This window comes from Mandrillus leucophaeus, unplaced genomic scaffold, assembly GCF_000951045.1.
Source record: "Mandrillus leucophaeus isolate KB7577 unplaced genomic scaffold, Mleu.le_1.0 Scaffold175, whole genome shotgun sequence".
Taxonomy (NCBI): Eukaryota; Metazoa; Chordata; class Mammalia; order Primates; family Cercopithecidae; genus Mandrillus; species Mandrillus leucophaeus.
Window position 1 is genome coordinate 1,186,036 of NW_012101754.1, and position 27,307 is coordinate 1,213,342.

At 35.3% G+C, this 27,307-nt stretch overlaps 1 protein-coding gene across 1 annotated transcript in view; it reads right to left on the bottom strand.

Annotated features, from left to right (window-relative positions):
* FGF14 (fibroblast growth factor 14) overlaps positions 1-27,307 on the bottom strand; it is a 719,779-nt gene that overhangs the window by 137,462 nt on the left and 555,010 nt on the right. The window contains exons 2-3 of the mRNA XM_011977221.1: positions 21,263-21,373; positions 14,967-15,070 (exon numbers count right to left, since the gene is read on the bottom strand). Of these exons, the coding sequence (XP_011832611.1) occupies positions 14,967-15,070; positions 21,263-21,373 (215 nt within the window). The remainder of the gene's footprint in view (positions 1-14,966; positions 15,071-21,262; positions 21,374-27,307) is intronic.

Below are 27,307 nucleotides of genomic sequence, written 5' to 3' on the forward strand. Positions count from 1 at the left end.
TGGTGGCGGGCACCTGTAGTCCCAGCTACTTGGGAGGCTGAGGCAGGAGAATGGCGTGAACCCGGGAGGCAGAGCTTTCAGTGAGCCAAGATTGCACCACTGCACTCCAGCCTGGGCGACAGAGCGAGATTCTGTCTCAAAAAAAAAAAGAAGCAAAAATAAAGTAACATTTGAAATTACACTTATGCTACTGAGGTGTTTTTATTTTACTAAAATAATTGCATCACAGGCTGGTTGCTGTGTGTATCAATATCACTGCAATTCTGAAATGCCAGCCGCCAAAACACATGAGTGTTCAAAGAAAAGCTGACATCAAGAAAATGTGGGTCTATGTATTTCAACCTTATTCATATCATTGCAATCCTTCCAATAAGACATTAATACATATCATAATTCCTAATTACCCACAAGCATGACAATATTTCTAATGGTAGAATTTCCAAATAACCTTCCATACGAAGAATATGGGTTTTTTCTTATGCATAACACTATTTTATCCTTTTCTTGAAGGAAAAAAAAAAACAATCCCAAGTTACTTGCCGACAAAAGTCAATGACAAGACAATATGAAACAGTAACACGCTTTGCATACATGGGGCTGTCTACACAGTCATAATACTTGAGTATGGATTTGGGGGTAAGTGCTTTTAACTATATCCTTTCTTTAAGTTTTATGACACCCTCTTAAAGGAAATATCTTTGTCAGGACAGAAAATCAGGGCTCAGAGATCCACAACAGGCCTAATGATGTACAAGGAGAATACTTGATGTCAAAACTCCTCATTTCTTCCCTACCCTATCCACCTTTCCCAAGATAAGGACACATGATGACAGATACCTACTTTTCCCAACACCATATGCAAATAGATGTTTTGCTTAGCAGATAATAATTGAAATATTTTAAATGCCAGAAAGCTTGGTGTCCTTGATTATGTTCACAGGAAACTAACAATTTCATTTAGGTTACTATTTAAACACCAGCAATTGAAGCAAATTCTACCCTAAATCAATGTCTGCTGCATTAATGACTATGGTAAGGAAATTAATAATTTCCTCGAGGGAATCCTACAGAAATAGGCAGATACTTGGAAAGTGCTATTTATTTAGAATATTTAGGACTTAGGGACACCTCGCTTGATGCAGGTGTATGAGACACAGTGAGAGAGATGGTTGCCCAGTCATATGATGACCTGGGATGATCACATAAAGAGATTAAAATAACTATCGGAGGTGTGTAGGATACCCAATCTTGGCCCGCCACCTTGTTTCTCTTATTCTATTTCCAAGATGACCTTTCTGTCACCTTACTGTCTATTCTGGTTCATGGGGAAATATCTGACCTCATCACCCCTTTGGGAGTGGCAAGGAAAGGGACTGACAGTCATCGAAAGAAGCGACTTTAATACTAGCCTATTACCAACAAATTCTCTCTTCATAGTGAAAGCAATAATAGCACACATATCAGATACATCTGCACAAAACTATTTTAGTGTATTATTTACTTATTGATTTATTTTTATTTTTAATTTTTTACGTTAGAGACAGGTCCTGGCTATGCCTCCCAGACTGGAGTGCAGTGGCATGATCATGACTCACTGTAACCTCTGACTGCTGTGTTCCTGTGATCCTCCTCAGCCTCTCAAATAGCTAGGACCACAGGTGCACACCACCACACCTGGACATTTTTTTAAAATTTTGTTTTTTGTAGAGACAGGGTCTTGCTATGTTGCCCAGGCTGATCTGAAGCTCCTATCCTCAAGTGATCCTCCTGCCTCGGCCTCCTAAAGCACTGGGATTACAGGCGTGAGCCACCATGCGTGGCCATATAAATATTTTAAATGTTCCCCCACATTATAGCCCTCACTACTAATCACTTTGGGGAATAAAAAAAAATTACAGATTGATACTGAAGTATTCATTGTATATATTTTAACTCCTCATCAAAAGAAAAGGATTCTCTATTAATTTTATTTCGAACTCATTATGTGACCTCAAAATTATTACATGCATTGATGGCTCAGTTTTGGTTTCAGTCCCAAACATCTCTGTACAACCATCATATTTGCTGAATCACTATTATATGATATGAGATAAAAATGCTCATTTAAACTAACTATTCTACCTTACAGTACTGTTGAGATATGTTCCTAAACGCAGGCAAACACAATGTTAGAAATTATTACCTTTAACCACATTTGCAGATATCTTACAGGTACTCAAACTGTGTGAGTACAATTTAGAAGAATCATGTGTTTGGATGGAATCTTTATTTGAGATTGTAACAAGTATGTATCTGCATGCACGCATAAATATAAATACTTATTGCTGTTATCATAATTTTAATCTTCTGAAGATTTCTAAGAGTGATCCCAAAGCATATAAGAGAAAAGAAAGAGCATTCATTCATTCCCTGCTAAAGTGATGTTTCATCACTGAGATTTCTGTATGGTATTAGAAGAACTATCAGAGAGAGGAGAATACTGGACGCTGGCACTAAACCCACCAGGTTTACTGCAGAGCTGTTGCAATTCTGACTTGTTCCTCATGTGTATATGATGGACATGGTGATGTTTGCTGACCTAGTATAATTAATGCCACCATTCTGCCAGAATGTAATCACAATACCTGAAGATTAGATAAAACGCAATAGAGTGTTTTACCCATTTCTTGGAAAGCATTTCAAATGTCATCATCGTGTTGTAAAAAGTCATTCAGAATTCTCAAGGTCACTCAGAGGCCCAAATGCTTAAAAATAAGTGCTGGTCCTGTTGCCAGCTCTCATTCAATCTTTTGAGCTGGTATTTTCTCCTCCCATGATACCTGTCCACCTATCAATCCCACTCTGTAGCCTGTCTAAGAAATGAATTCTAGAAGTCATTTGCCTTTGAAGAGTTAAAAATATCAGAAGTTGTGAATTATAAATCTTATACAATAGCCCTAAGGATGGATTTTATTTTCACAGCCTCCACAAATGAGTGTGCAGGAAAATCCCTTAACTATAACAAAGAGAAAAATACCTATAAGTACATATCAGAATAACAGATTTTATGTGTGTACCCTTTTCATTGTGTAGCAAAGACTTTGTCTTAGTAGTTCACGATTATATAATAATTGTACACAAATGCACACACACACAACATACTTAATAAACTAATTTTACTTTTCTCTAGTGGTATCATACCCATGTATTCTGCATTCAACCCCTCAGGTTGTAGACTTACCCTTAACAAACTCACTTTGAAGTGACATTAACGATAATAATTTCTTAATATATTAACAGTGACTCCGGGCTTTAGGTTTCCTACCTTTGCACAACCTGGGCTTTATGTGTCTTCATCTTCAACTTGCTGTTCTTACTGTCAGCATTTCACATAATCAAGAATGCAACATATCACTTTTTAGATGTCAAAACTATTTTAAAGTACTAAATGCTTCTAGGTAAAACATTGACATCAATAGAAAATGCAATTAGACATTGAACAGAATGGTTAAGTTCATTTTAACGTTCTACCACTGAATAAATTAGTATACACTAATCATTTGCCAGATATGAAATGTTTCAGGAGACCCCTGGGCAAGTCTCTTTCTTGTTAAGAAAATGGTTGGAATATCCGATAATTGAAATTAAGTCCTGCTATGTGCCACATTCAGCAGTGTTTTCTAATCACTATTAGAAACATAACAAAATGAAGCTATTATTTATAAAAAATGTAAAATAGCATCATATTTTGGACCTGATAGTTCATGATTTGAAAAGTCTGAGGGATTTCTAATTGACTTGAAGGCCTGACCATGAAACATAAAGTAAAATAAAGACTGGCTTTTGTGGCTCAGAGGACCAGAGTATAATTGAACATACTTTGCATTTAAACAACCACATATTGCTGACATGGTTTTCTTTTCTTCTTATGGTTGTTGTTATTGTATGAATGATGCATAAAAATTAATAATACCTTTGTCTGCATTCAAATTCCTACAAGTTTTTTTTTTTTTTTTTTTTAAACACAGGGGAACTCTTGCCCCAGGTAATTCTTCTGTCTATCCACTTCAGTGTGGAAGCCTTCTTGTATAATGTAATTTTAAATTAAATAAAGTCTCACTGCTCCTTCTCCTGGGTATACATTTGGCTTTGCTAACTCTGTAAAACTGTCTTTCAAATGACTCAAACTGCATTAGGAAAATAGCTAAACCATTTACGCCATCCGTGGAAAAATTTCTTAATAATTTTTATTATTGTAGTATAATATTTCAAGTTAGAGTTTATTTCTCCATGGACATTAAAAGAATGCTTCTTATTTCACCTCTAGGTAAAAATTGTCTAGACAACTTTTGAATGGTTTAAAAGTTGATTTTTCTGTTATTAATATTGCTAGAAATACAGGTTTCTAATTGATATTTTTGAAAAATAGTGTAGAAGTTAGGCATAGTGGCTACCATTAAATGGGAGGCAGAGTTATCCAACCGGTAATATCTATTTATTACTATATACCGAGAGGAAGAATTTTATTCAATAATTACTACTGATAATTTTAATACAAAAATGTTATTACTTCTTTTGATAACAATTTATGATTATAAAACAGAAAGTGAAATGTTAAATGGCAATATTTAAATAATAATGTGGTTGAGGTTATGACTTCTTCCAGAGTTGCATAATTTTGTTACCATTATTTTATCATTTAATACAACCATAAGAATATGAGCACATTTTGATCACAAAGAAGGCACTCGCAAATAAATTTGCATCTTTGCATTGTAAGCATTTTACCTCACTTCTAATACAACAGTCATCTGTCATAAGACAACTCTCAAAGGTAATATATCATCATGTTACAATTTTATTCTTCGTTACCTATAAGCAAGAAAGACATTGATTTCTTCAAAGCTATGTCTGAAATACAGCTAGGAATCCAATACTTTTAAACCATAACACAGCATTGCCCACCATAGAAAATAATTTGCTGTGACAGGCATCTCTTTTGCACATGGTCTAAGGTGTAGGTAATAGAAACAGTAATAGAAAAGGTCCACAGTTGAAAGGCAGGTGAGTTCATTGGAGATGTTTACATTAACCGGGAGTCATTAAGTATCAATTCTTTGTCATTGTTTCCTCATGAAGGGCATACACAGTTAATTTATTTCATAACATCAACAGATGCTTTTCTCATGGAATAAACCAATATTCACCATTTATTGGGTTAGTACCATTAGACACTAGTGTCAGCTTAATAGTAAAGTAGAATGATATATCTTTTTTGCCCACATAATGATTTCTGCTAAATAATAGATAGGAGCCAGGGTGAATGCCCAAATAAAATATTTCTACCTTGTCAGAGAACAAAAATCTAGTTATTCTTAAGCCTCACAAAAAAAATACGTTATTCCCATTCAGTCTCTACCTCTATTGGAAGAGCAAATAGCAACCAATTATGGTGCTTTTGTATGGGCTGGGACATGCTTATTAACGTGTGACTCATCTCTCTTTATTTAACATGGTGGAGTGGTCAAATCTTAAAACCAAGGTCTAACCCTGGACAAAACCCTTCAGAGATCTAATGTGTTTCTGCTGAAAAGAATATTGTGCACCCTTTCCATGAAATTGCATTCCAGGCTGGATGAATTATCTTAACACCAACAACCAACATTTAGTGAAACCCTAAATAGCACAGAACACAATATGTCTTTCCATAACGTAGTGAAGTCAAACTTAAAATGTAGTGTGCATGGAACTCACATCCGTAGAAACTCTTAGGTCTCACAAGACTGCATCTGCGTCTATCTTTGTCATCATTATTTTTCTCTTAGCTCTAGAATGTGTTAGATCACTTTTGGTGGACAGGTCATATTAGAATAAAAATGTAGCCAATATTTTTAGTCAAATAAATAAACACTATTGCTTCAACAGTTTACAGTTTTAAAACTATAGTTTTAAAATCAGCAGAAACAAACAGCATAAAAAAGAAAAAACAATGAAAGTACTGAGGGAGTTATTTTGCCAAATTTTAGTATACAACATGTGAAGAAAAATGTTTAGTTTGGCTTTTCAGTAAGAATTGTTTTAGTTGTTTCTCTAGAAAAAAGAAAACTGAAGTCTTTTTTCATATTTCTGTGAAATTCTAAAATAAATTATTGTTCTTATAATTCCAAAGTGATTAAGAAATGGGATTAGTTATTGGAGTCGCACTGAGGATACTAAGATAAATACCCAGTATCTGTTCAGAGCCCAGGGTTCTCACAGTGCCTCACAGGTAGCTCCCATACACTCTCCCTCCCAGAAGTAGGAAGAAGAAGAATTATTTTTAAAAAAGGAAAATAATTTAACTCAACTTGGATAGATGGTATATTGAGATTTCAGTCATGAGTCCTCTTATATGTGTGTATAATTTTTAAAGATGCACAATTTTGCTTCATATTTTAGTGGCTATTAATTGTTGTTTCAATGTTAACGTCGATTTGTCATTTACTGTATGATATATTGGCCTTCTTGACATTTACGTAATTGGTTGTCATTTTTGTAATATGCAGAGTGAAAACAAAGAGATGGGTTCCCCAAAGGCCAACTCATCTGGTTAATGGAAAAGGTGAGATCTATGTATGGTCATGTCGTTCTGCTTACTTCAAGGGGCTTGAACTGAACTAGGAATTTATAAATTATAATAACAGCATTGATAATAACCAACGGTACACATAAAAGTAGGCAGTTGAAAAGTCATGATTTGTGGGAAAGTAGTTTAGACCTTGGTTTGGCAAAGGATACTCTCCTTCAGTCACCAGCACTAGTCATGCCTGGGATACATATTCAAAATTATGGTTCCTTTTTTGTTTTTTAGAGATGGAGTCTCACTCTGTTGCCCAGGTTGGAGTGCAGTGGTGTGATCGCAGCTTACTACATCCTGGAACTCCTGGGCTCAAGTTATCTCCCCACCTCAGCCTCCCAAAGCACTGGGATTATAGGCATGAGCCACTGTGCCTGGCCCTCAAAATTATGATTCTTGAGGCATGTTGAAACCACTTAATTGGAGTCTTGGATTCTGTTTTGTTAATATCTGAGATCAGGCCATTTGCAAAACCATTTGAGTAAGTCTTATAGATGTTGATGTTTATGAACCACTATGAGAGGATCTGAAGCCCTGATATTCCCTTCATATATTATTAGCATCAATTTTATAGAAACACAAGTTTTGAATTTAATTCAGCTAGTATTCTGCTTTATTATCCAGCATCCAAAATTGACCATATAGATTCTATATACTTAAGAATCAAAATATGTGAGAAAGATTTCTCAAGGCCTCATGCTATTTAATAAACTTCTTTGTAATATCTAACTTTATGCTGATGTCACTGAACCAGCATGTTCATCTTTGTCTCACACGCGGGAAGAATAGAACAACAATTACTATCTGTCACAGAGTGATTCTATCTGCATACCTTTCCCAAAACAGCCCTGAGACGTGATCCTTCTAGGATCAATGAGCGTCACCATCATCCAATAGTCATTCTGTGACTATAATCCACTTGGATGTTCTGTGGGCAAACTAAGCAAGTCCCTAACCAAATACAGCATCTTACTCCATCCACCCACCCCATCCTGCTTCTGGGCTTTATTTTCTTAGTGAAAAGCATCACAGCTTACCTAGTTCTAAGCTAGTCTTACCAGGTGAACTTTGACTCTGCTATCTCCAACCCAGACAACCATGAAGTTCTTTCCACAGTCCCTCAGAAAACTTTTAAATATCTCTCATTTTTTCCACCCCCTCAATTCAGGAGTTGCTGACACTAGTGTCTGCAGGCACATAAACAAAGTCAACATATGTTTAGAAACAAAGGGAGCCTGTGTGTGTGGTGTCTTCCTTTCTACAATTAAGGAGTGGTTACCATTTGGCTGCAGTGGAGTACATGTCTCACCTAAAGGCATTCAGATCACACAGAATCCCTGTCCCCACAACACACACAGACACACACACACACACACACACAAAATTATCCAAAAACAAGCCAAGAAAACACAATGACAAATGTTTTGTAGTTTTCAAGTCTTAGTTTGCTTTCTTAATTCAAGTTTTCACCTATCCTCATTTTGACGATTGCAGTAGATTTTAGATACTGCTGACATCCCTTTCCACTCATTCTCACTGTCACCAGTGAAATCCTCTGGAAGTTAACTATGATCATAGTGTTTTGTTTGTTTGTTTGTTCTTTGTTTTGCCTGAAATTCACATGAAGCAAGCATAGCCATCACTCTAGAAGAAGACTTTCAGGACGGGGAAATAGGTGAATGTGGGCAAAGAGCGATAACAGATAAGGTAATTTCGGAATGGTAGGAGACTAGGTTGGGCTTTAAGAGGGATGGTTTTGTTTTTCCACACCATGTAGAAAGTTAGAATCAGGAGTCAGGTGGACTCCAGGAACATGGTGGAGTGAGCGGAAAACAAGGTCTCCCTTTCTCTTCTTGTGATGGGTTTTCTTCATTTCCTTCCATTTTCATCCTCCCATCCTCTCTCCTTTCTCTTCTTTTCTCTTTTCTTTCCACAATGCTGCCAAAGCATCTGACTACTACTGTTCTATTATCTCCTTTCCTTTATATTTATCCTTTTGCCTCTTCTTTTTCTTAGGCTGTCCGTATCTTTTTCACTATCCAATGTCTTTCTTTATATTCCATAAAGTATCGTCTTTCTTTATTTTCCATAAAATGTCACTGGAATCTGGAGAGTATCAAAGTAATTTATCTCTGTTATCTAGCTTCAGCCTAACAAATAAAAAATTGGATGTCCAAAAGATGATTTATAATTAGTTAAATGTAGTTTACTGGCTGTATTTGTTTCTCAAATTCTTTTTCTTTCCAGTTAGTGAACCTAGGTAGATAATGGCATTCTTGGACATAACCAATTACATTCTGTGCATCAATATTCAATGTCATGGGAATTACATGAATGCTGGATGTTGAAATTAGCATTGGAGGGAAAATTAGCTGAAGTATCATACTTGCTTTATTATTACTATAAATTATCTTAGCCAAGATACCAAGAAAGGATAATAGCCATTTCAACCTGGCAGATATATCCAACTGAAGTGTAAAGTGAAAGAAGTCACAGAAAAGCTTTATAAAAAAAAAAAAAAAGAAAAAATTTTAAAACGTAACAAGTAAAGCTTTAAAGTATGTGCAGATGTTAAAACTGTTATTTAACATTTTATTAATATAAACAGAAACACTCATAATCATGGGATAAGTATACATATAATTTGAACAGAATGCATAATTCCAATGAAACATACACATACATATAGGAATTATATATGTGTGTATATGTGTATATGTATCCTCAAAAAGTGTTAGATATTGTTTGTGCAGAAAAACATGCATAGTGTCATAGATTATTATAATAATTGGAGAGATTAATAATCATCTCAAATTTAAAATATGATAAAGAAACCAACCTGTTCAGAGAGATGAAGAATGAAAGATGAAGAATAGAGGAATTTCGATTCTTGAAGGGGCACCTGTGTGTAACTAGATGAACTTGGTATAGCTTTGCCTTAGGGTTCCCAAGGAGAATGAAAGACTCTTCCCCAGGATGAGCAACCCTCAAATGCTGCCAAGGTCCTTGGTTTGCCTGCGATAGATGTTGATGCCCAGTGATGGCCACTGGAGCTCAGTTTATTTGATTAAGCACATGTGCTGCCTGGTAGCAAACAACAACAACAAAACAAATAAACATAAAACCTGGGGGAGGAGGAATACGAAGCCCTGCCAATGCCTGAGTAAATAGCGGACATTTTTATGAGAATAGGCATGTAAAAGTGTTACTCAGAGACAGGACAGGTGCCGGGGATGGGCAATGAATTCACGCAATACTCCATGGGTGTGGACTTACAGGTGAAGGACATGTATGTCTTTGGGTGTGTAACTCTTAGGGAAGAATAGAAAGACTCTGAAGTATGATAGGTACCACACTGATAACACAGAGCAGTTGTATTTCTATACCCTAAACTTCAGCAATGAACAGAGGAATAAATGTCAAGAGGAAATTAACATTGTTCCACCTTGTTTTGCTAGAATTATGGATCCTGCAAGAAGATGAACAGTTCATGGAAGGATGAGGTGAGTAGCTTGGATGCTTTCATGCCTGGGTGCCTTTGAAAAGCTAAGGACAGACAGAAACACAACTCAGGACACATCAATAAGAGAAGCCTGCTGGCACAGAGGAGGGCAGGTGAAACCACTTTTGTAGAAGACGCTCATTTGAAAATGCTCCTGAAAGATATGGTATCAGAACACTATCTTATGTAGAGTGGATAAGACTTTGAGGACCTTGAAAATGCTTATTGAGGAATACATAGCATTTATCTTGCTTTCCTTGAGTAAGTAACACGCATATATACATATTCATCCTGTATCGATAGGTAGGAGAGGTAATGCCAGCCCACAGAGGTGACCAGCCCCTATTCCAGAAGTTCTGGGTTGTTGCATAAGTGAAGCAGTATGCTGGTCTGCTTTCAAACTTCTGTAAACTTCAGCTCAGTGGAAGAAAAGTTAGAAAATTCAAATATTTAGTTTCAGTGCCTGGGTAGTCCATTTACTGATTTTCACCAACTCTGTTACCATCACCTTGGTCTAACGTTATCACCATCTCCCCCAGAGACCATTGCAGCAATGCTTGTTGCGTGGTTGTTCACGGTTGAAATAGTAACTTTAGAACAACCAACAGAAGTGAGGGAGGGTGACCCTTAAAAATTGTTGATTCTTGGGCTTCCCGTTAGACCCACTGAACTAAAATATCTAGAGGGTGATCCAAGAAATCTATACTTTTCTTGGCTTTCCAGGTGATTCGCATGAGCCCTAATATTTGTAAAACATGATAGCCGTGCACTTTCCTTGCTTATTTTTAAAATTAACATGAAAAGGGATTATCTTTCTCTCCACCTATACAATCTGGTCAACAGACCCAGATGAGATGCTAATTTCAGGAGAACACTGGCACTTATGACCGCCCAGATGCCTGCACCTAGAACATGGAAGCATTTATGGCACCAGGAGGAAAATAATATTCTCATAAATGCCAGCCTGTGATAAAATACCAATAATGAATCTTTATGCATTTTATGTAAAATTACCTTATCATTCAGAAAAATCAATCAGACTAAAACCAGAATTCTAAACCCCACAATTAACTTGAAGGATTCAAGAGAAATCCTGTAATCTGACAGATGAGGGGACAGACTAGGAGAGATTAGGAAGTTTTAACACAGATATTGGTTGTCAGATCCAGGACCCAGGGGTTTGGAATAAAGCCTAGAGATTTATTCACTGTATTATCAGTCTCTTTTCCATCCTTCTTTTTCTTCTCCATCTTTCTTATGCCAGAAACACATTCGCACTTCAACTATCCTTTATCCCTGCCCTGATGACGAATGACGTTTTCCTTTCATTACCAGTTTTTCCTTATTGTTTACAATTTACATTCCAAACCTTGGCTTTCTATGGAGGATTTTGTTAGTCTTTCAAAAGTCACAGGTTTGGAAAACAAACAAGCAAACAAAAAACTTGACTGCTTCTCTCATCACTACAAATAGTTATAGGTGGTTAAAGTACATTTTGGTTCACAAATATCATTTTAAACTGTCTAATTTTTGGCAGAATTATTACTCTGCCAGTTTCTGTTCTGTGTCCTTGTAGCCCACACTGTACCTTCAATCAAATGGCTTGTATCTGACATTAAATCTCCTATAACACAATATCAAGTACTATATTGCAATCATTAGGAACACAACAGAAATAACTATTGTCATATTGAAGAAAAATCCCCCAGAGAACAGGCACCTTTAGCATTGGAAATGGGAACTTACATCTCAGTCAAGTACTTTTTTTTCTGTCTCCAGAAGATGGAATTATCTGACACATTAAATATCTTATTTGGATAGCAAAGGACTATGAAAGTTACTTCCTGAAATAAAAATAGAGGAAGATACACCTCAAGTCAAATCACCGTTGTGATATTCATTCACCAGAATTCAACTGAAATGACCTTACTATTTTATCGACTACATCTAAACCTATGGATCTTCAAAAACATCAATTCCATATTAGACACTAGTTTACACTGCACAAAAATTAAATTAATTTTTTAAAAAATTGGCATAGCTTAAAATGGATGAATTTATTTCTCAAATTTAAATCTCCACTAACTTTTTTCGTTAAATCTGAGCTTGACTGGAGTTGTCATTTTTTCAAAAATGTACTCATTTTAGTTCAAAACTTCTTAGTTGACTTAACAACTTTTCTCATGGCTTTTAAAACTTAAAGCTCAAATGTTAAATGTAATAAATATCAAAAATATTTAATACCCCTTATACAATATCAAAATTTTTTCTTGACAAATTTTCTATGGTTTTAATTTTTACTCAAAAATCTTTAACAGAAACAGATTATGTTTGAAATTATACTTCTCAATAATTTCACTGAAATACAGTTTATTCCCTAGGTAACAATTCCCTAAAGTTTTTCATTACATCATAATGTGTTTATAACTTCTTGTTAGAAAAGGTGTCAGACCGTATTAGGAAAAAATGTCTGGCACATAAAAGCAGTACAATAAAACAGTTAAAAATGTAAGCTAATGAGTCATACTAACTATGCTCCAATCTTATCTTTTCTATCTGCTACCCGAGTGACTCTGGACAGATTCTTAAACTCTCTGTATTATCAGTGTCCTTATTTTAATAATATTTGCTTATAAAAGGTTATTGGGATAATTAAATGAGCTAATACAGGTAAAGTGCTTAGAACAGTGCTAGGCAGAGTGGACTGTACAAATATCACCACTATTGTTATTGTATAGGTATAGCTATTATTATTATATAGGATAATAATTGCTATATTTGCTCTATATTACTATTTTAGTAGGGCCTCAGTAACAAATTATGGAATAAATACTTGCAAATAAACATTATTTGTACTGAAATATTTGAAGTTCAAATTTTTTTACATTGAAATAAACAGAGCAGTTTAATTAGGAGGTACTAATACAGATTCATAATTGCTTTTGGTTTTTATCCAAGTCCTCTTTCTAAAGATGGCTAAGGCGTACCAGGGCCTGGCTTAGGCAGAGGAGATCTCTTAGGGTAGGGGCTGAGTAAATTGTGTCTCTTACCAGACTTTGGGTTCAGAGCAAGGAGTCAAGGATGGGAAGAGGAGAAAACCAACATCTGTAAGTCAGAGAATAAAGACACCGAAGGGGAGGCCTGGAAGCCAAGCAACTGGAGAATCAGAAGGAAGGAGGAGAGGAGAGAACAACACACCCAGTAATAAGCTGAAATTGTTCCTGGGACTCACCCTGGGCAAATGCTATTGCCCTCAGTGACCCTCATGAGATCTGATTCCTGCGTGCAGAAACCGTATTCAAAATGCAGGTGACTGGACTTGGCAGTTAACGCATTTCTTGTTTCTATTCCTGATGCTTAGCCAGCACCAAGCATAATCAGTACTTTTATTTTAGGCTTAGACTCATACTCAGAATGATATACCCTACCTTTAAAAAAGAATAGCATACATTTACAACCCCTCATGACAAAAAATAAAAATAAAAAAATGAAAAGCAACTCTCTCAGCAGCACAATGATAAGACAAACATTTCAATTTCCCTGTTATCAACGTATGTATCAGAGTACAGCATTGTGATGCAATTATTAACAGAAAGTAGAACTAGAAGCTACAGCAGACACACTGCATCTAATAATGTTGAGGCCTCTAAAATATTACTTCGGAAGAAAATAAAGAAACAAAAATAACAGAGCAAATTCCAAATCAACAAGATTGAGTTGTATCTGAAAATAAAGCATCTCTAGGAAGTGATCCTTTTTGTATTTAATTTTTTCTAAAGGGAGCATAGGGAATTCTAGTTTGATCTTGCTGGCAACATGCTGCATATTTATCTTGTGCTAGAGAACACAATTTGCATAATGTGGGACCCAGTTCTGCGTGCGGGGACAGCCTTCAGGGAACTCAGATTGAAGGCTCAAGAATAAGAAGAGCCAGCACTTTTGAGCTCACCATGAAGGGAATCCACAGCTCAAACCTCATTTCCATGTCATAGGATTTCCCAAATTGACTGAAGAAAATCGATTACATTTTCTGGGAGGCCCTCTGGAGAATGTTTCTGTTTAAGATACACACACACACACACACACACACACACACGAAATGTGTGTGTATGTTTACCTATAGTTTTGTTGGTGGTGATATTTAACAATGACAGAGTTTTAAAGAATTTACATGAGGATGACACGTAAGAGCATATTTTAATGCATGTAAGACTTCATCAATTTTTGCTCAAGGGATAATAGAAAAAAGCACCTTTAACTGGAGTCTTTACTGCTTAAACCTGTGGCAGAAATGAATTCTAACTACATTATATGCATGAATACAGCATATCTGAGTGCAAATTAGTTGTAAATAGAAAATATTTCAGAAGAGGCCGTATGGTTAGAAAAGTGCTCAGCTTCCAATAAATATTACCACAAAACACAGAGGCTTGCAAGAGATACACATTTCAATATTATAAGTAGTTGTTTTTTCAATAAAATATCCACACACTTTGAATTCTGATTTTAAAAACACTCTCCTTTTACTTTTCTCTCTTTTTTTTTAGAATGCATATTGTTTCTTTTAAAACAATGTACAAGAAACTCTAACTAGAAATACAAAAGATTCGATTCATGTGTAAACTAGGTTGCTTTTTAAACTATGGCAAAATCACTGTTTAAGACATAGTACTACACTTCCTTTAGATAAACTCGTATTACTAAACATTGATGATGATAAATAAGCAGCTTCTAAGCATTCTCGAAAGATTGAACACTAAGGCAAAAACTGGCAGAAACAATAGTTGCAGAACTTTCTTTCTGTTGTTGCTGCCATTGTTATTTTACGTGCATTGAATGAATGGCCAAGATCTTTGGCGTCTTACTTACTGATGGGTAGAGGTAACCTTCTCCATTCATGGCTATATACAACCCTGTTTTCACTCCCTGGATGGCAACAACACGCAGTCCCACTGGAATGAGGTTGAAGAGCGCTGTGAAGATAAACATGGTCTATCACGAATGGGCAGGAAGAAGCAGGGCACAGTGTAATTATTTCTTTCTGATTCATTTTAAGAAACATCATCTTTGCCGATACTTTCCAAGAAATTCCAATTAAGTAACTTATATTTCGCTTTATGAGTAAGAAGTTTCTGCTATGGGTAAAATGAGTACTTCAGCTTCAATCTTTAAATGTTAGCAGTCTTGCTGACAGCATTCTGAAGAACTGATGCGATAATAAACAGAATCAAGCCTGTAATCGTGCCTCTAGAAACATTGTCTCTGACACCATTAGATATCAAAATAAATGAACTGTGAATTCTCAAAGAGCAGAATTTTAAAAGTCCAAGTTGAGTGTTTATTCTAACCCTCTACACAGAAAGTGTGATTTGTCACCACAATGAGATCAGGCCAGTAAACAGGTGATTCCAAAACTAAATGACTGTGGTAGAACCAACATGATATGCCAGCAAAGCCAGGAAAAGATGTGCACCTGCCAATGAGCTAAATTTAGAAAGAACTAATCAAAACTGAACGGCATGCAAATGTCAGAGAGACTACTCATTTGTGTTTCCATGTTTTGTTTCTTCTCTGTTGATAAATCGTTAAAAGCATTTTATCTATTTTTGCAAGATAGCAATGTTAAAACATTAAAAAACTTAATATCCCTTTAATGCATTTCCATGGCAGTGTTACATGTTGAATGTTTAGTAGGTCTTCTAGCATCATTCTTAGAGATAACTGCTTGATGATTTTGGAGATTTTATTATAGATAAATTTGTAAGAGAACTATTAATTATTTACAGTGAGGTTATCTGCTGCTACTCAAGTCCTTCTTAACTAAGTCTAATTCTAAGCAGGACAGAACAGGAAATGAAAATACTAAAATAGTGACGTAAATGGGTAAGTACAATATCCAAACTCAGGCTCTCTATTGCACAAAAGCAAATCATTTGAAAAATGTGGGCAATTTGGACTTCATTCCAAGGGTCTAAGTAGTACATAATTAAAAACAAACTTTACAAATTGTGTTCTATTTAATTCTCAGGGACATGTTTCCTCTTAATAGGTTGAAGAAAATTACACCCTTTCTTTTGATTATTACATGCTACAGTTCTCAAGATCCCAAGAGGTCTGTGCTACATAAATATAAAAGGAAAACCTCAGGCCAGGGCCATGAATATTATCCCTGGAAAAATACTCAGGGGCATCTATGGTTACTTGGATATTAGTTACACTATGTAAACTAATCTCAGATTTTCTGCTATAGGATTTTAGGAGATTATGTTATTCTTATGAAAGAATTCGTTTTTTCCTCATTTCCATTATTTAATATTAAATATAGATGTGAGTTGTTGAGTACTGGGAGCTACCTGTGCTAGTTGGCAACTCTCAGTATTCCTTCTTGGTGGGAGATGGCTATATTCACTCCTGTTTAGAATACCTGAACTGTACCATCTCCCTTACATTTTGAAAGAATGGGTACCATAGAATAATTCCTGATTTATGTACAAAATTTTGGAGGGAAACCATAAGCATATGCCTGTCCACACGAGCTACACTAACCTAATTAATTCAAACATAATTATTCTAACTTTCCTCTTCTAACTTTCACACACTCTGAATGATATTTGTAGGTGCCACATATTTGATATAGAAAACAAACAGATTATGAATTCACCAAAATGATGTGGTTATGGGAACCAGAAAAATTATACAAGATAGTTTAAAATGATCATACTGAAAAAAAAATACTAGTGTTTTTCCCTTGGGTTTTGGTTGGGATCTGAATTATAAAACACAAGGTATTGGCTGGGTGCGGTGGCTCACGCCTGTAATCCCAGCACTTTGGAAGGCCAAGGCAGGTGGATCACCTGAAGTCAGGAGTTTGGGATCAGCCTGACCAACATGGTGAAACCCTGTCTCTACTAAAAATACAAAATTAGCTGGACATGGTGGCACACGGCTGTAATCCCAGCTACTCGGGAGGCTGAGGCAGGAGAATCACTTGAACCTGGGAGGTGGAGGCTGTGGTGAGCTGAGATCGTGCCATTGCACTTTAGCCTGGGCAATGAGCAAAACTCCGTCTCAAAAATAAATAAACAAATAAATAAAAATAAAACACAAGGCACTATAATTTACAGAATGATAGTGGAAAGTGAATGCTTATAAACACTAAAATGTGAAGAACCATTCAGAGCTGACCATGATGGAACTGGTGCTAATTAAAACCACAGATACCCACATTAATTGAGACACAATTTTATTTCTCCACTCTCTTTGTTTCTTACATAATTATAAGGCAATGTCACAAAGCCTAGGGGAGTAAGAATAACGAAGAAGTTTTTGTGACTCTGTTAATTCGTGGAACACTCCAGTTCTTCATATAACGGTGATTTTCAACTCTGGCCGCACATTAAAACTAGCTGTGTTCATAACATAGGGTGGCCAGGCTCAACCCCATACCTACTACATCACAATCTCTGGAAATGGGTTTAGGACAGAAGGAATTTTTTTGAAAAGTTCCTCAAATGACCGTAATATACAACTAAGGTGAGAACTGACATCCTGTGGGGTGGTGTCCACTGAGTGATTGAAGTATTTTACACATCAAGTTACCAGGTTGAGAATTTCTAAGGTGAGAGGGACTTTTGACGTTTTAACATTGCCATAGTTAATAGCGTATTGATATCTGTAGAGTCCTGTTCTGCTTGTAGTAGCTATTGTCTGTCAATAGGAACAATGAAGTTTAACAGCACAGAAAAAATCCATGGCATCCCCAATAGGAAACCGGGGGAAAAGAAAAATCACCCACTTACAAGATACCATAGTTCATGGGGATGCTGATGTTTAGAAGAATTTTAAAGAAATAAACTTCTGAAATTGAGAGTGGTTACGAGGTTACCTAGGTGCTCACTTCCTTTTGTGAAAGATCTTTCCATTACTATGGTAGTCAACAATAAGCAGTCGACTTGCTATAGTATTTTCTCCACCAGAACCATTTACCCATCATCCATGATTTTTGTGCTACTTTTCCTTCCCAGAGAGCTATAGGTCTTAGACTGGAAACCCTTGGAGAACAGAGGCACCAAGGTTCATCTACCAGTGGGCCTTTTTTTCCTCCTCTTAATTCATCTGAAATTTTTAACAAAGGCAGTTTAGCAGGATGGTTCTTTCTTTTTTTCATTCTAAATAATTTCATACTTAGTGTGGGAAATGAACTGAACTCAAATCATGAAGAAATGAAAGTTCAAGCCTTCAATTTTGTTATTTAGTGACTTTTAGAGTGCTATCTGGGTGAGTTTTAGATTTTTTTTTAATTATTTTTCCTAGTTATGGATAACTAACCCATGGTTTGTATTCAGGGAGTTATAAAAAATGGAAACATTTTTATGAAGGATTATAGCATTATTACATCACTTCCCTCCTCACAACAAAAGAGCTGTACTCTAAGTACGACCTGACAGCCTTTCTAAAGCACATCCCTATTTTTAAAGAATTTTTCAGTGCTTACATCTTTCATAAGATTCATGAGACTACTGAAATGAACCAGAGAAAAGAAAATGTCTTTAAATTCATCCTAAGAAACACCGTTTTGCAATTTACATAGGTCAGAGGACATAAAAATAAAGTTAATTAGTAATTTCCATTACTTTTATAAATCTGCTAAGATTCTGCCAATTGTATTAAATTTTATAGTCATGTAATTTGTAGAACATTTTGAGGAGGGAACATTGATTTTACCCACTGTTTTTCTTTATTTCTTTGCAAATGTTGAAATAGTAACAAAACTAAACTAACTGGCCTACAGTGCACTTGAAATGCAATATAACGTCTCAGAAAAGCTGTGAACCAGAACTTTGCATAGGAATTTGAGCCCCTTGAGTGTGAGCATGATTTTCTTCTGATTTGTTTTTACAAAGGAGATCCTGTTTCATCTTCCTTCTCAGGACTGTGTCTCACTAGCATTTAGAGTGTCAGAACAAATTTCAAGATTCGTTCTGAGTTTTTGCTCCTTCTACTGCAGATACAGAAGGAAAAAAATCCCCATACATTTACAGAACAGAAGGTGGAGTGTTTTTTAGTATCTCAGCTTTCCAGTTTAGTCTTTAAAATTATTCAGATAACCAGACTTGTATGTGTGCACATAATAAATCTGCACTTCCATATTTAGAAAGTGCTTATTCAATTCTGAAGCAGTATGACTTTTAAAAGGCAATGTCTAATAGACACTTCTCAAAATGATATTGATTCCTATCATTAGAGGTAACCAATTTGGTTGGCACTACAAAAATTACACAAAGAAAAAAAGCTATAGAAAAAACACATAAAACCTTTGAGTGAAATTATTTTCAAGTAGTCCAATAAAGCAATATGTTTATGAAGCTATGGTGTATGTCCTGTTTTGAAAACTTTTGTCATAAAATGGACGGCATCAGTGTTTAGTCTGATGAATCTTTCAGAGTGTCATAGCTCATCTAGCGAGCAGAGTTATGGGAATCCAGTTATCACGTTCTAATCCTCCCAGGCCAAACAAAATTTGAGAACACTGAAGACATCAGAAATTATGAATCCCTAAACTTTGTGACCTACACAACAGTAACACATAAGAGAAAGGAAATGGTTGTTGTCAGCAAATGGTTTTTGTCAGCAAAAGGAGTTAAAGGGGAAAAAAAACTGAGCAGAGATACATGTATTAGCCTGAACCACAAGAAACTGACATCTTTTGCTGTTCAAAGATTGTCAAGTACCAATTATCTTTGAAAGTCCAAACTAATAACAAAACCTGCACAAATAATGTTTGGCATTAAATGCCTCCCCTTTCTTTTGTAGTTGAATTGTTTTACCTTCTCTTTTCCTGTATCAAAAAGGAAATAAAGTAAAAGTAAACCAATAAACATAAAAGGGAAAAATTTTAAAATAAAAAGGGTGATATGAGACACAAAGAGAGTAAAGAGGTTAGGAATTGATGAGGACAATGTAGATAAACACAAAAATTAAAAAGGAATTGAAGAAAAAATAAAAAGTGAAGCAATGCACAAAATATAAAAAGTGAACACAAGGGCTGGAAAAATAGTGATATTTTACATGGCAAAACCACACATAAAAATAACCTATTCTGTATCACTAACTACTGTCAGAATCAGTGTTACTGGCAATTTGATCACTAGAATTTAAAAAAGGAAGTGCTGAATTTTAAATTGAGCTGATAAAAATATATAAAATAAAAATATAAAAGGATGTGCCTTCTGATTTGATTATGTGTATTGTTCAAATCCTCACTTCTTTTCATGGAATGATGTTTATATGTGAAGAATAAGAGATACATTAATTTAAAAATTCATATCTAATTTTGATCCACCAGTAATGTTTCTTATGATTAAATATTTCTAATAAAAACAGTTTTGCTTTTCACTAACTCCCCCAAACAGTAAAAAGTATGCTTATTTTGGAACTAATATGCTAAATTAAAAATGAATCGAATGCCAATATAAACAGAAAATGGGAGAGCAAAACACAGACAGTTGAGCAAGGAGAGGCACCAGACGGAGAAACGTTATACATAAAGAAATAGGAAAAATAACACAGACATTAATACTATGGAAGATGTGTAGCTTTTTAATTGAAAATTATCACAGATGCAATTCTATAAAGTAGTTAAATACTTTGCACAATGAATTTCAAAGTACACAACCTTCATGTTTTTTCTATACTTTTTTTTGTTAAATGCAAATAATTTTAAATTATATTTCTACTATGTAAAATGAAACAAAACAAAACAAAACAAAACTATTCCTTGTAGATTTTGAGTTTCCACAGGCATCATTAAGAACCTCAGAGCCTGATAAAATAATACATCCAATGAAAACATGTAATTAATTTTTACCTAAATACACTAGTGTACTTACTTAACTTTTATAATAATAAGATTAAAAGTACTAATACTTTTCTGGGTATGACAACTGTTTAACATAATCATCTTTAAACTACAGTTTTCTTTGGTTGCTCCATTAATATTTTCATCCACATAGTGTAAATAAAATTGTAAATGGCATTCTAGCGTGTAACATTTATAAAGATGAACCAACATGACCAAAAATTTGCAAATGAATCTTAAAAAGTCACTTAAGTAGCAGTGTATCTTCTACCAACTGTGTAACTGGTGGCCTGAGGTTGTCACTTACTAGAATTAGTGCTGTCATCCTTGGTTCCATCGAGAGCTCCATCGGGGTGCATTTGCAAGTAGTAGCCTTGCCTGCAATATAACCTGGTCACTATACCCTTGAGCTGGGGATCTGAAAGGCAAACATAGTTATCATAAGCCTCACAGTGTGTCACCAAGTTTCCTTTTACTTTTCTGTTTCTCTTTCTTTTTTCAGAAGAGGACATTTTATACAAGTAGCACATTTTATTTTCTCTCTCAGATTCTTCTGTGCTTTATCAAACCTGCAGTATTCTATTTACAGAAGGTAAAGGAAATGCAGTAGAAAGCCACATAAAAAGGCATTTTATAAAACTAGTATATGCATATTTAAATTATTAATGAAAACTATTAAACTAATTAAGCTGTCAGTTTAATTATTAGTTTAAACGATAAACTAATTAATATAACAAATATTAGCACTCATGATGGCAGTTATAAGAGTTTTGCAAACTGGTGACTCTCAGAAATTTTATTAAAAGGTTTTTTAATGGAGTTCTCCTTTTACTTAAGTTGACAAGTATTCCCAAAATTAAAAACAAACAAAACAAAAAATACCTATATTTTAAAAACATTCATACTAACATTTGATACATATTCTTAGGAAAAGCCCCAATTCAGAGAACACCCCTGGATGTTCAAAGGGTCATTGTTATTTCCACGGAAGTATCTGTGCTACTTAGACATTATCCACAGGAGAATGGAAAACTCTACTTGTGAGCTAGGGGAAACACAACAAACCCATGCATATGAGGTCAGCTCTGAGGCAATCGAATAGAGAAATTAGACAAGTTAAACAGATAAACTCATTAACTTGTGTAACTAAAAAGGACAGTCAAATTATACAATATGAAATCTGATTCTTTGTCAACGGGCATTGAGATAGAGGGCAGTGGAAGTTTATTTAAACAAAAAGGGAAATCATGCGGTAATAGATCCTCGTTTGATGATTCATTGAAAAGACATCCACTCTAGTAATCCAGTGCTTCACAAAGAGTCAGTTGTACCTTTGAAAACAAATATTTGCATGTGGTTTTGCAAAAGCCATCCCCATCTCAGGGATAGATTGGATGTGGGACATCATAATCTTCACCATGGCAACTGGCATCTCTCCGCAACAGCTGAATAGGCCATGCTAATGCAACCCGGCTGTCAAAACAGTCGGACGTTACTGAGTAATGAAACCTAGCACCTTGTAATCGATAGAAAAATTGTGGTCTTGCAAATAGGCGAAGACAAAAAAAAAATTTTTGAGAGCTATCCTTAAACTCTTTATTAGTCCTGAAGAAATTACAAAGAATTTCAATATCTATTTCTATGCACATCATTTAAAACTGATCATTTGAGACATGACTCCATTGTACATAGACTTGCTTTATAGATGGTATAAGACTGGAAAAATCCTTTTGGAAAAGAATGCATGAACAGCAGAGCATCACAACATCAGTGTGACTAGCCACATTAGAATATGAAAGCTTTTGAAAGAGTAGGATTTAAAAAATAAATTTCTAAGTTATTATTGGATTGTGTTACATATATTCCTTATTCTGTAGCATATAACTTCCCAAATCACATAATTCTAAGATATGCAGTAGCGGAAAAAAATACTAGTGTGCGACTGGGCTAAGTACTAAAGACTTCTTTCTTAGTTTTGCTGTATTTTATTTATGCTCTTCCCTGAAAATACGTAGCATGGAAAAGAAGAGAACAAAAGCAAAAAGAGTAAAAACTGTGAAAAAGAGAATTTTTTATTATTCTCTTGTCAAGAAAAAATACTGAGAATATTAGTGGTTGACGATTTTTCTGTAAAACCTTTATGTTCTGACATCACTTACTCCTAAGCAATCTTCTATTTGAGCTACTATGTCTTCTGAAGTTGAATTAACTAGATCAGGTGAGGCAGTGAGAAGTCACCTACCCACCCACTCACACGCACCCTCACGCTTACACAAACAGACCCCTTTGGGATTATGCCTCATTTTGGATGAGGGAGCACAAATAAAATGTAAAATTATGTTTTTCTCCTTTAACTTCAAGAAAATACAACCAAATTGATTTTGATTCATCTGGTTGCATAATGTTCGATGTTTTTCCTTTTTAGAAATCATAACGCCATTGATTTTATTCTTCTCAGGTGCCAGGCATTGTTAGAAGCACATTCTATTTTTAACTCTTGGATCCTCACCATTACCTTACTTAATAGAAGCCCACTTAGAGGATGAAGAAATGGAGATACAGAGCAATTGATAGTAATAATATGACAAAAGGCACATAACCAGTAAGTCAACAGTTGGAATCTGATCACTCGGCTCTGGACCCTGCCCACTTAACTGCTACCTGATGCAGCCTCTACAAGTGGAATAATTGAACTAAAATGTCTTCAACACTAAAAATAAAATGCAAATCAATCTGTTTAAAAAACCAAAACCAACTTGTATTTTGAAGATTAACCACCACTGTGTCTAAACCCAAATCCTGCTAGCCAGAGCTGAATTTGTGATTACAAAGCAGCAACACAAAGGTTAGAAAGGATCAAAGATCTCGAAAAACCTCTTCTCGGATCCATCCCACTTTTCCATTGCCTACATTTCCAATACATCTCTGTCCCATTTAAACCTTACCAAAATTGCTAGTTCAGTACCATACGTTTAAAACCAATGAGTTGCTCAATTCCTTTTAAAGTATCTTCACAGTGTCTCTCACTCTTTTTCTATTTTTCTATTTTTACTGCCAGCCCCTCATTACCTCTCTTAGGTGGTCTTCCCACCTGCAGTTTTCCTGTTCAAATCCCTCAGATCTGGAAATATGCAGTGACTCTTCACTGTCCACTGAGTTACGTAAGCACCTTACTGCAGTAAGGCCCTATCTTATCTGATGGCTCTGCTCACTATAGCCCTTACTCATCCCCTGCAAGTAGCCTCACCTGATTCACTGTGGGTTACCTACAAATATTCCATAATTTCCCATATCTATCCTGTTCCCTTAACCTTATCTATCTCAAATATGGCCACCTGCATTAGAATGCCCCTTTGCACATCTGTATAGGTATGCACCCACAGGCACATACCTTTGCATAGCTGCCTCCTTTTCCTCCTCCCCACTCTGGTTCTATCAACACGTCCATTTCCTCAAGAGCACTTTCTTGAAAGCTCAGATGAGGTCAAATTCTTCCTTTGGACAATTTTATGGTAATTTTATGGTATCATAGGTGAGTATGTAGCAATTTATGCGTTCTGGGTTAAGTAGATTTATAAGTTATATTATCTAGTTTAACTAAAGTTAGAATAGTTTAGGTGGGGAAATCCCATAGAGATAATACGGATTAGACATGATACTAATAAAATAAGCAAAAATAAACACTAAACAAATAACAAAGATGAGACTTTTCTCTTACATGGATTTTGTGGTTAAAAGCAAGTACAGAAACTAATAACAAAACAAATGATGATCTATTGAAATCTAACATGAAATTAGCCAAAGGAGTTTGAAAATGTAAAGACAATCTGAAATATAGTTACCATGATAAAAAATGAAACCTTATCCTAAATGCATATGATAGCTTCAGATATAAAAGTGTGAAAATATTACATGTGTGAGACAAACATGTATTAATATACATGCTCATTTTTTAATAAACTTATAGAATAAGAAGGTTTGCATGATATTTTTCTAGTAAATGTTAAATATAAGGCCTACAAGAACAAGTATTTTTGTTTTAAATACTGATGTGTCCCAAATTCTTACAATACAGGTTCCCAATGAATAATAGAAAAATAAATAAATATCTAAAGTCCTACACCTATATTTTAGCTAGCCATGCAAAAATGCAAAATGCTTCTTAACTCATAAAATTATTAGAGCTCTTTATTCTAAAACATTTGTGTTCAGAATACCTACTCTGCTTAAGAAAATACAAAACTTAGAATCTCTTCTTTGCCTATCTTAATTCCCCTTTTCCTCCAGTTTTGTCTTTTATTTTCTATTTAGTGTGCCTGATAATGTTACTAAAAATGTTTTGAGGATACCCCTTGCACAAAACTCTGTGCTAACTATGATCTATGATATTAATTAAAATAGAAATAATGAAAACTAATGTGCATACATATCAAGAAAAAAGATGTTTCATAATAGATTACCCTCAACACTCCGAACTGAAAGAAATGCAAATCAGTCCAACCGCCTTCAGATTCAGGGGGAAAATACCCAACATTTTTAATTAAAACACTCATTCTCTTAGAAGTGGGTTCAATTAAATCAAACACTGTCATAAATGGTTTTCATGCAATGGGAAGATGGCAAAAGAAGAATCAGGATAATCAATCAAATGCTGTATATATTTTAAACTGTGATTTCAACGGAGAAATGTACACTATGACATATGTTTTTCCGTAGCAAACACATGAATGTATATACATCATATGAACTATGTTTATACACACATAAATCTCAGTACTAATTGGTTATCAGTGTAGGTTCTTAAACGTAGGTTCTCTTCTATTAGCTATGGAAAATCACACATTTTTATGGGGTAAAAACAACCTTTGTAATACACATTTTTGCAGAAAAAAAAAATGTGGCAGATCTAATTAGATTTTGGCACTCCCAGGAGCCCAAAATAGTATTTGAATAATTTGCTAAAAGATATACATTATCATATAATCCAACCACAAAAATAAACCATGTCCAGGAACTTATCCAAAGGACGGAGAAAATAAAGGTGGGATAGGGACACTAAAGAAAATGATAGATAAAATTAAAGGCATGGGAAAATTTGCTATCTCTGTTTATCCCTTAAGATTACACTCAATTTCCTTCATGGATTGACCCAGTGCTACCTCCAGAACGCTTTCCCTTAGGAACCTGGTTCCAGTTACTTCAGAGTGATTTACCCAACTCAGGGTCCCATTCCAATGTACTATTATGTGTGTTAAATTTTAACACTGCTCCCACAGGCTAGAATATCTCTCCACCACTTCTCTGCCTATCAGAATCCTATGTCTGCAGGCACTAGAGATAGTATCTTGCATTAAAAACAAACAGGCCAGGCACAGTGGCTCACACCTGTAATCCCAGCACTTTGGGAGGCTGAGGTGGACAGATCACCTGAGTTCAGGAGTTCGAGACCAGCCTGACCAACATGGAGAAACCCTGTCTCTACTAAAAATACAAAATTAGCTGGGCGTGGTGGCACGCACCTGTAATCCCAGCTACTCTGGAGGATGAGACATGAGAATTGCTTGAACCCGGGAGGCAGAGATTGTGGTGAGCTGAGTGTGCCATTATACTCCAGCCTGGGCAACAACAGCAAAACTCCGTCTCAAAAACAAACTAATAAAAAAACCAAATAAACAAACAAAGAAAACTCCAAACAGCTCTTGCCCTCAAAGAGTTTGCTGTTTATTGAGGAGAGGAAAGAAACTATAATATGGCTTTATATCAATTAGCCATGTGTTAAATTAGTGAGTTCGCGTGTCTTTCTGCTCTGCAAATAAATGATAAATCCCTTGATAATTTGCATATCACTCAAAATAACCTATCACTGTGATTGCCACAGAACAGGGGCTCAACTAGTATTTATTGAACCGAATTCACTTTCTGTTTTGTTTTTTAAAGTATCTATATATAAGTCCTAAATGGCCTTTGAGGTAAAATGCACTTTTTGTATTGTATTTAAGAGTTGGAGAAAAGCATGCCTGAGCTAAAGATAAGTGTGGGTTTTGAAACGGAAACACCAATAATTTTAAGCTTTTCCCCAAAAAACTATTGTAGCTAAAACATTTCCTCTAGGTAAGGTATACTAAGAGAATGACTGGGGGCAAAGACTTTTCTGGGGAAAATGTTTGAAGAGATCATTAAAAGGAAGGGAGATTGTAAGAATCCTGCTTAATACTTGACCCTTACCTCCAAGGAGCAGACCTAACAGGAGTATCTCAGGATTCCTAGCCCAGGGTTGAACTCTCACTAGCTTTTTGAGTATCTAGTGTATATAAACTACAGAAGGAAGGAAATCTTTAGAACTCAGAGAAGC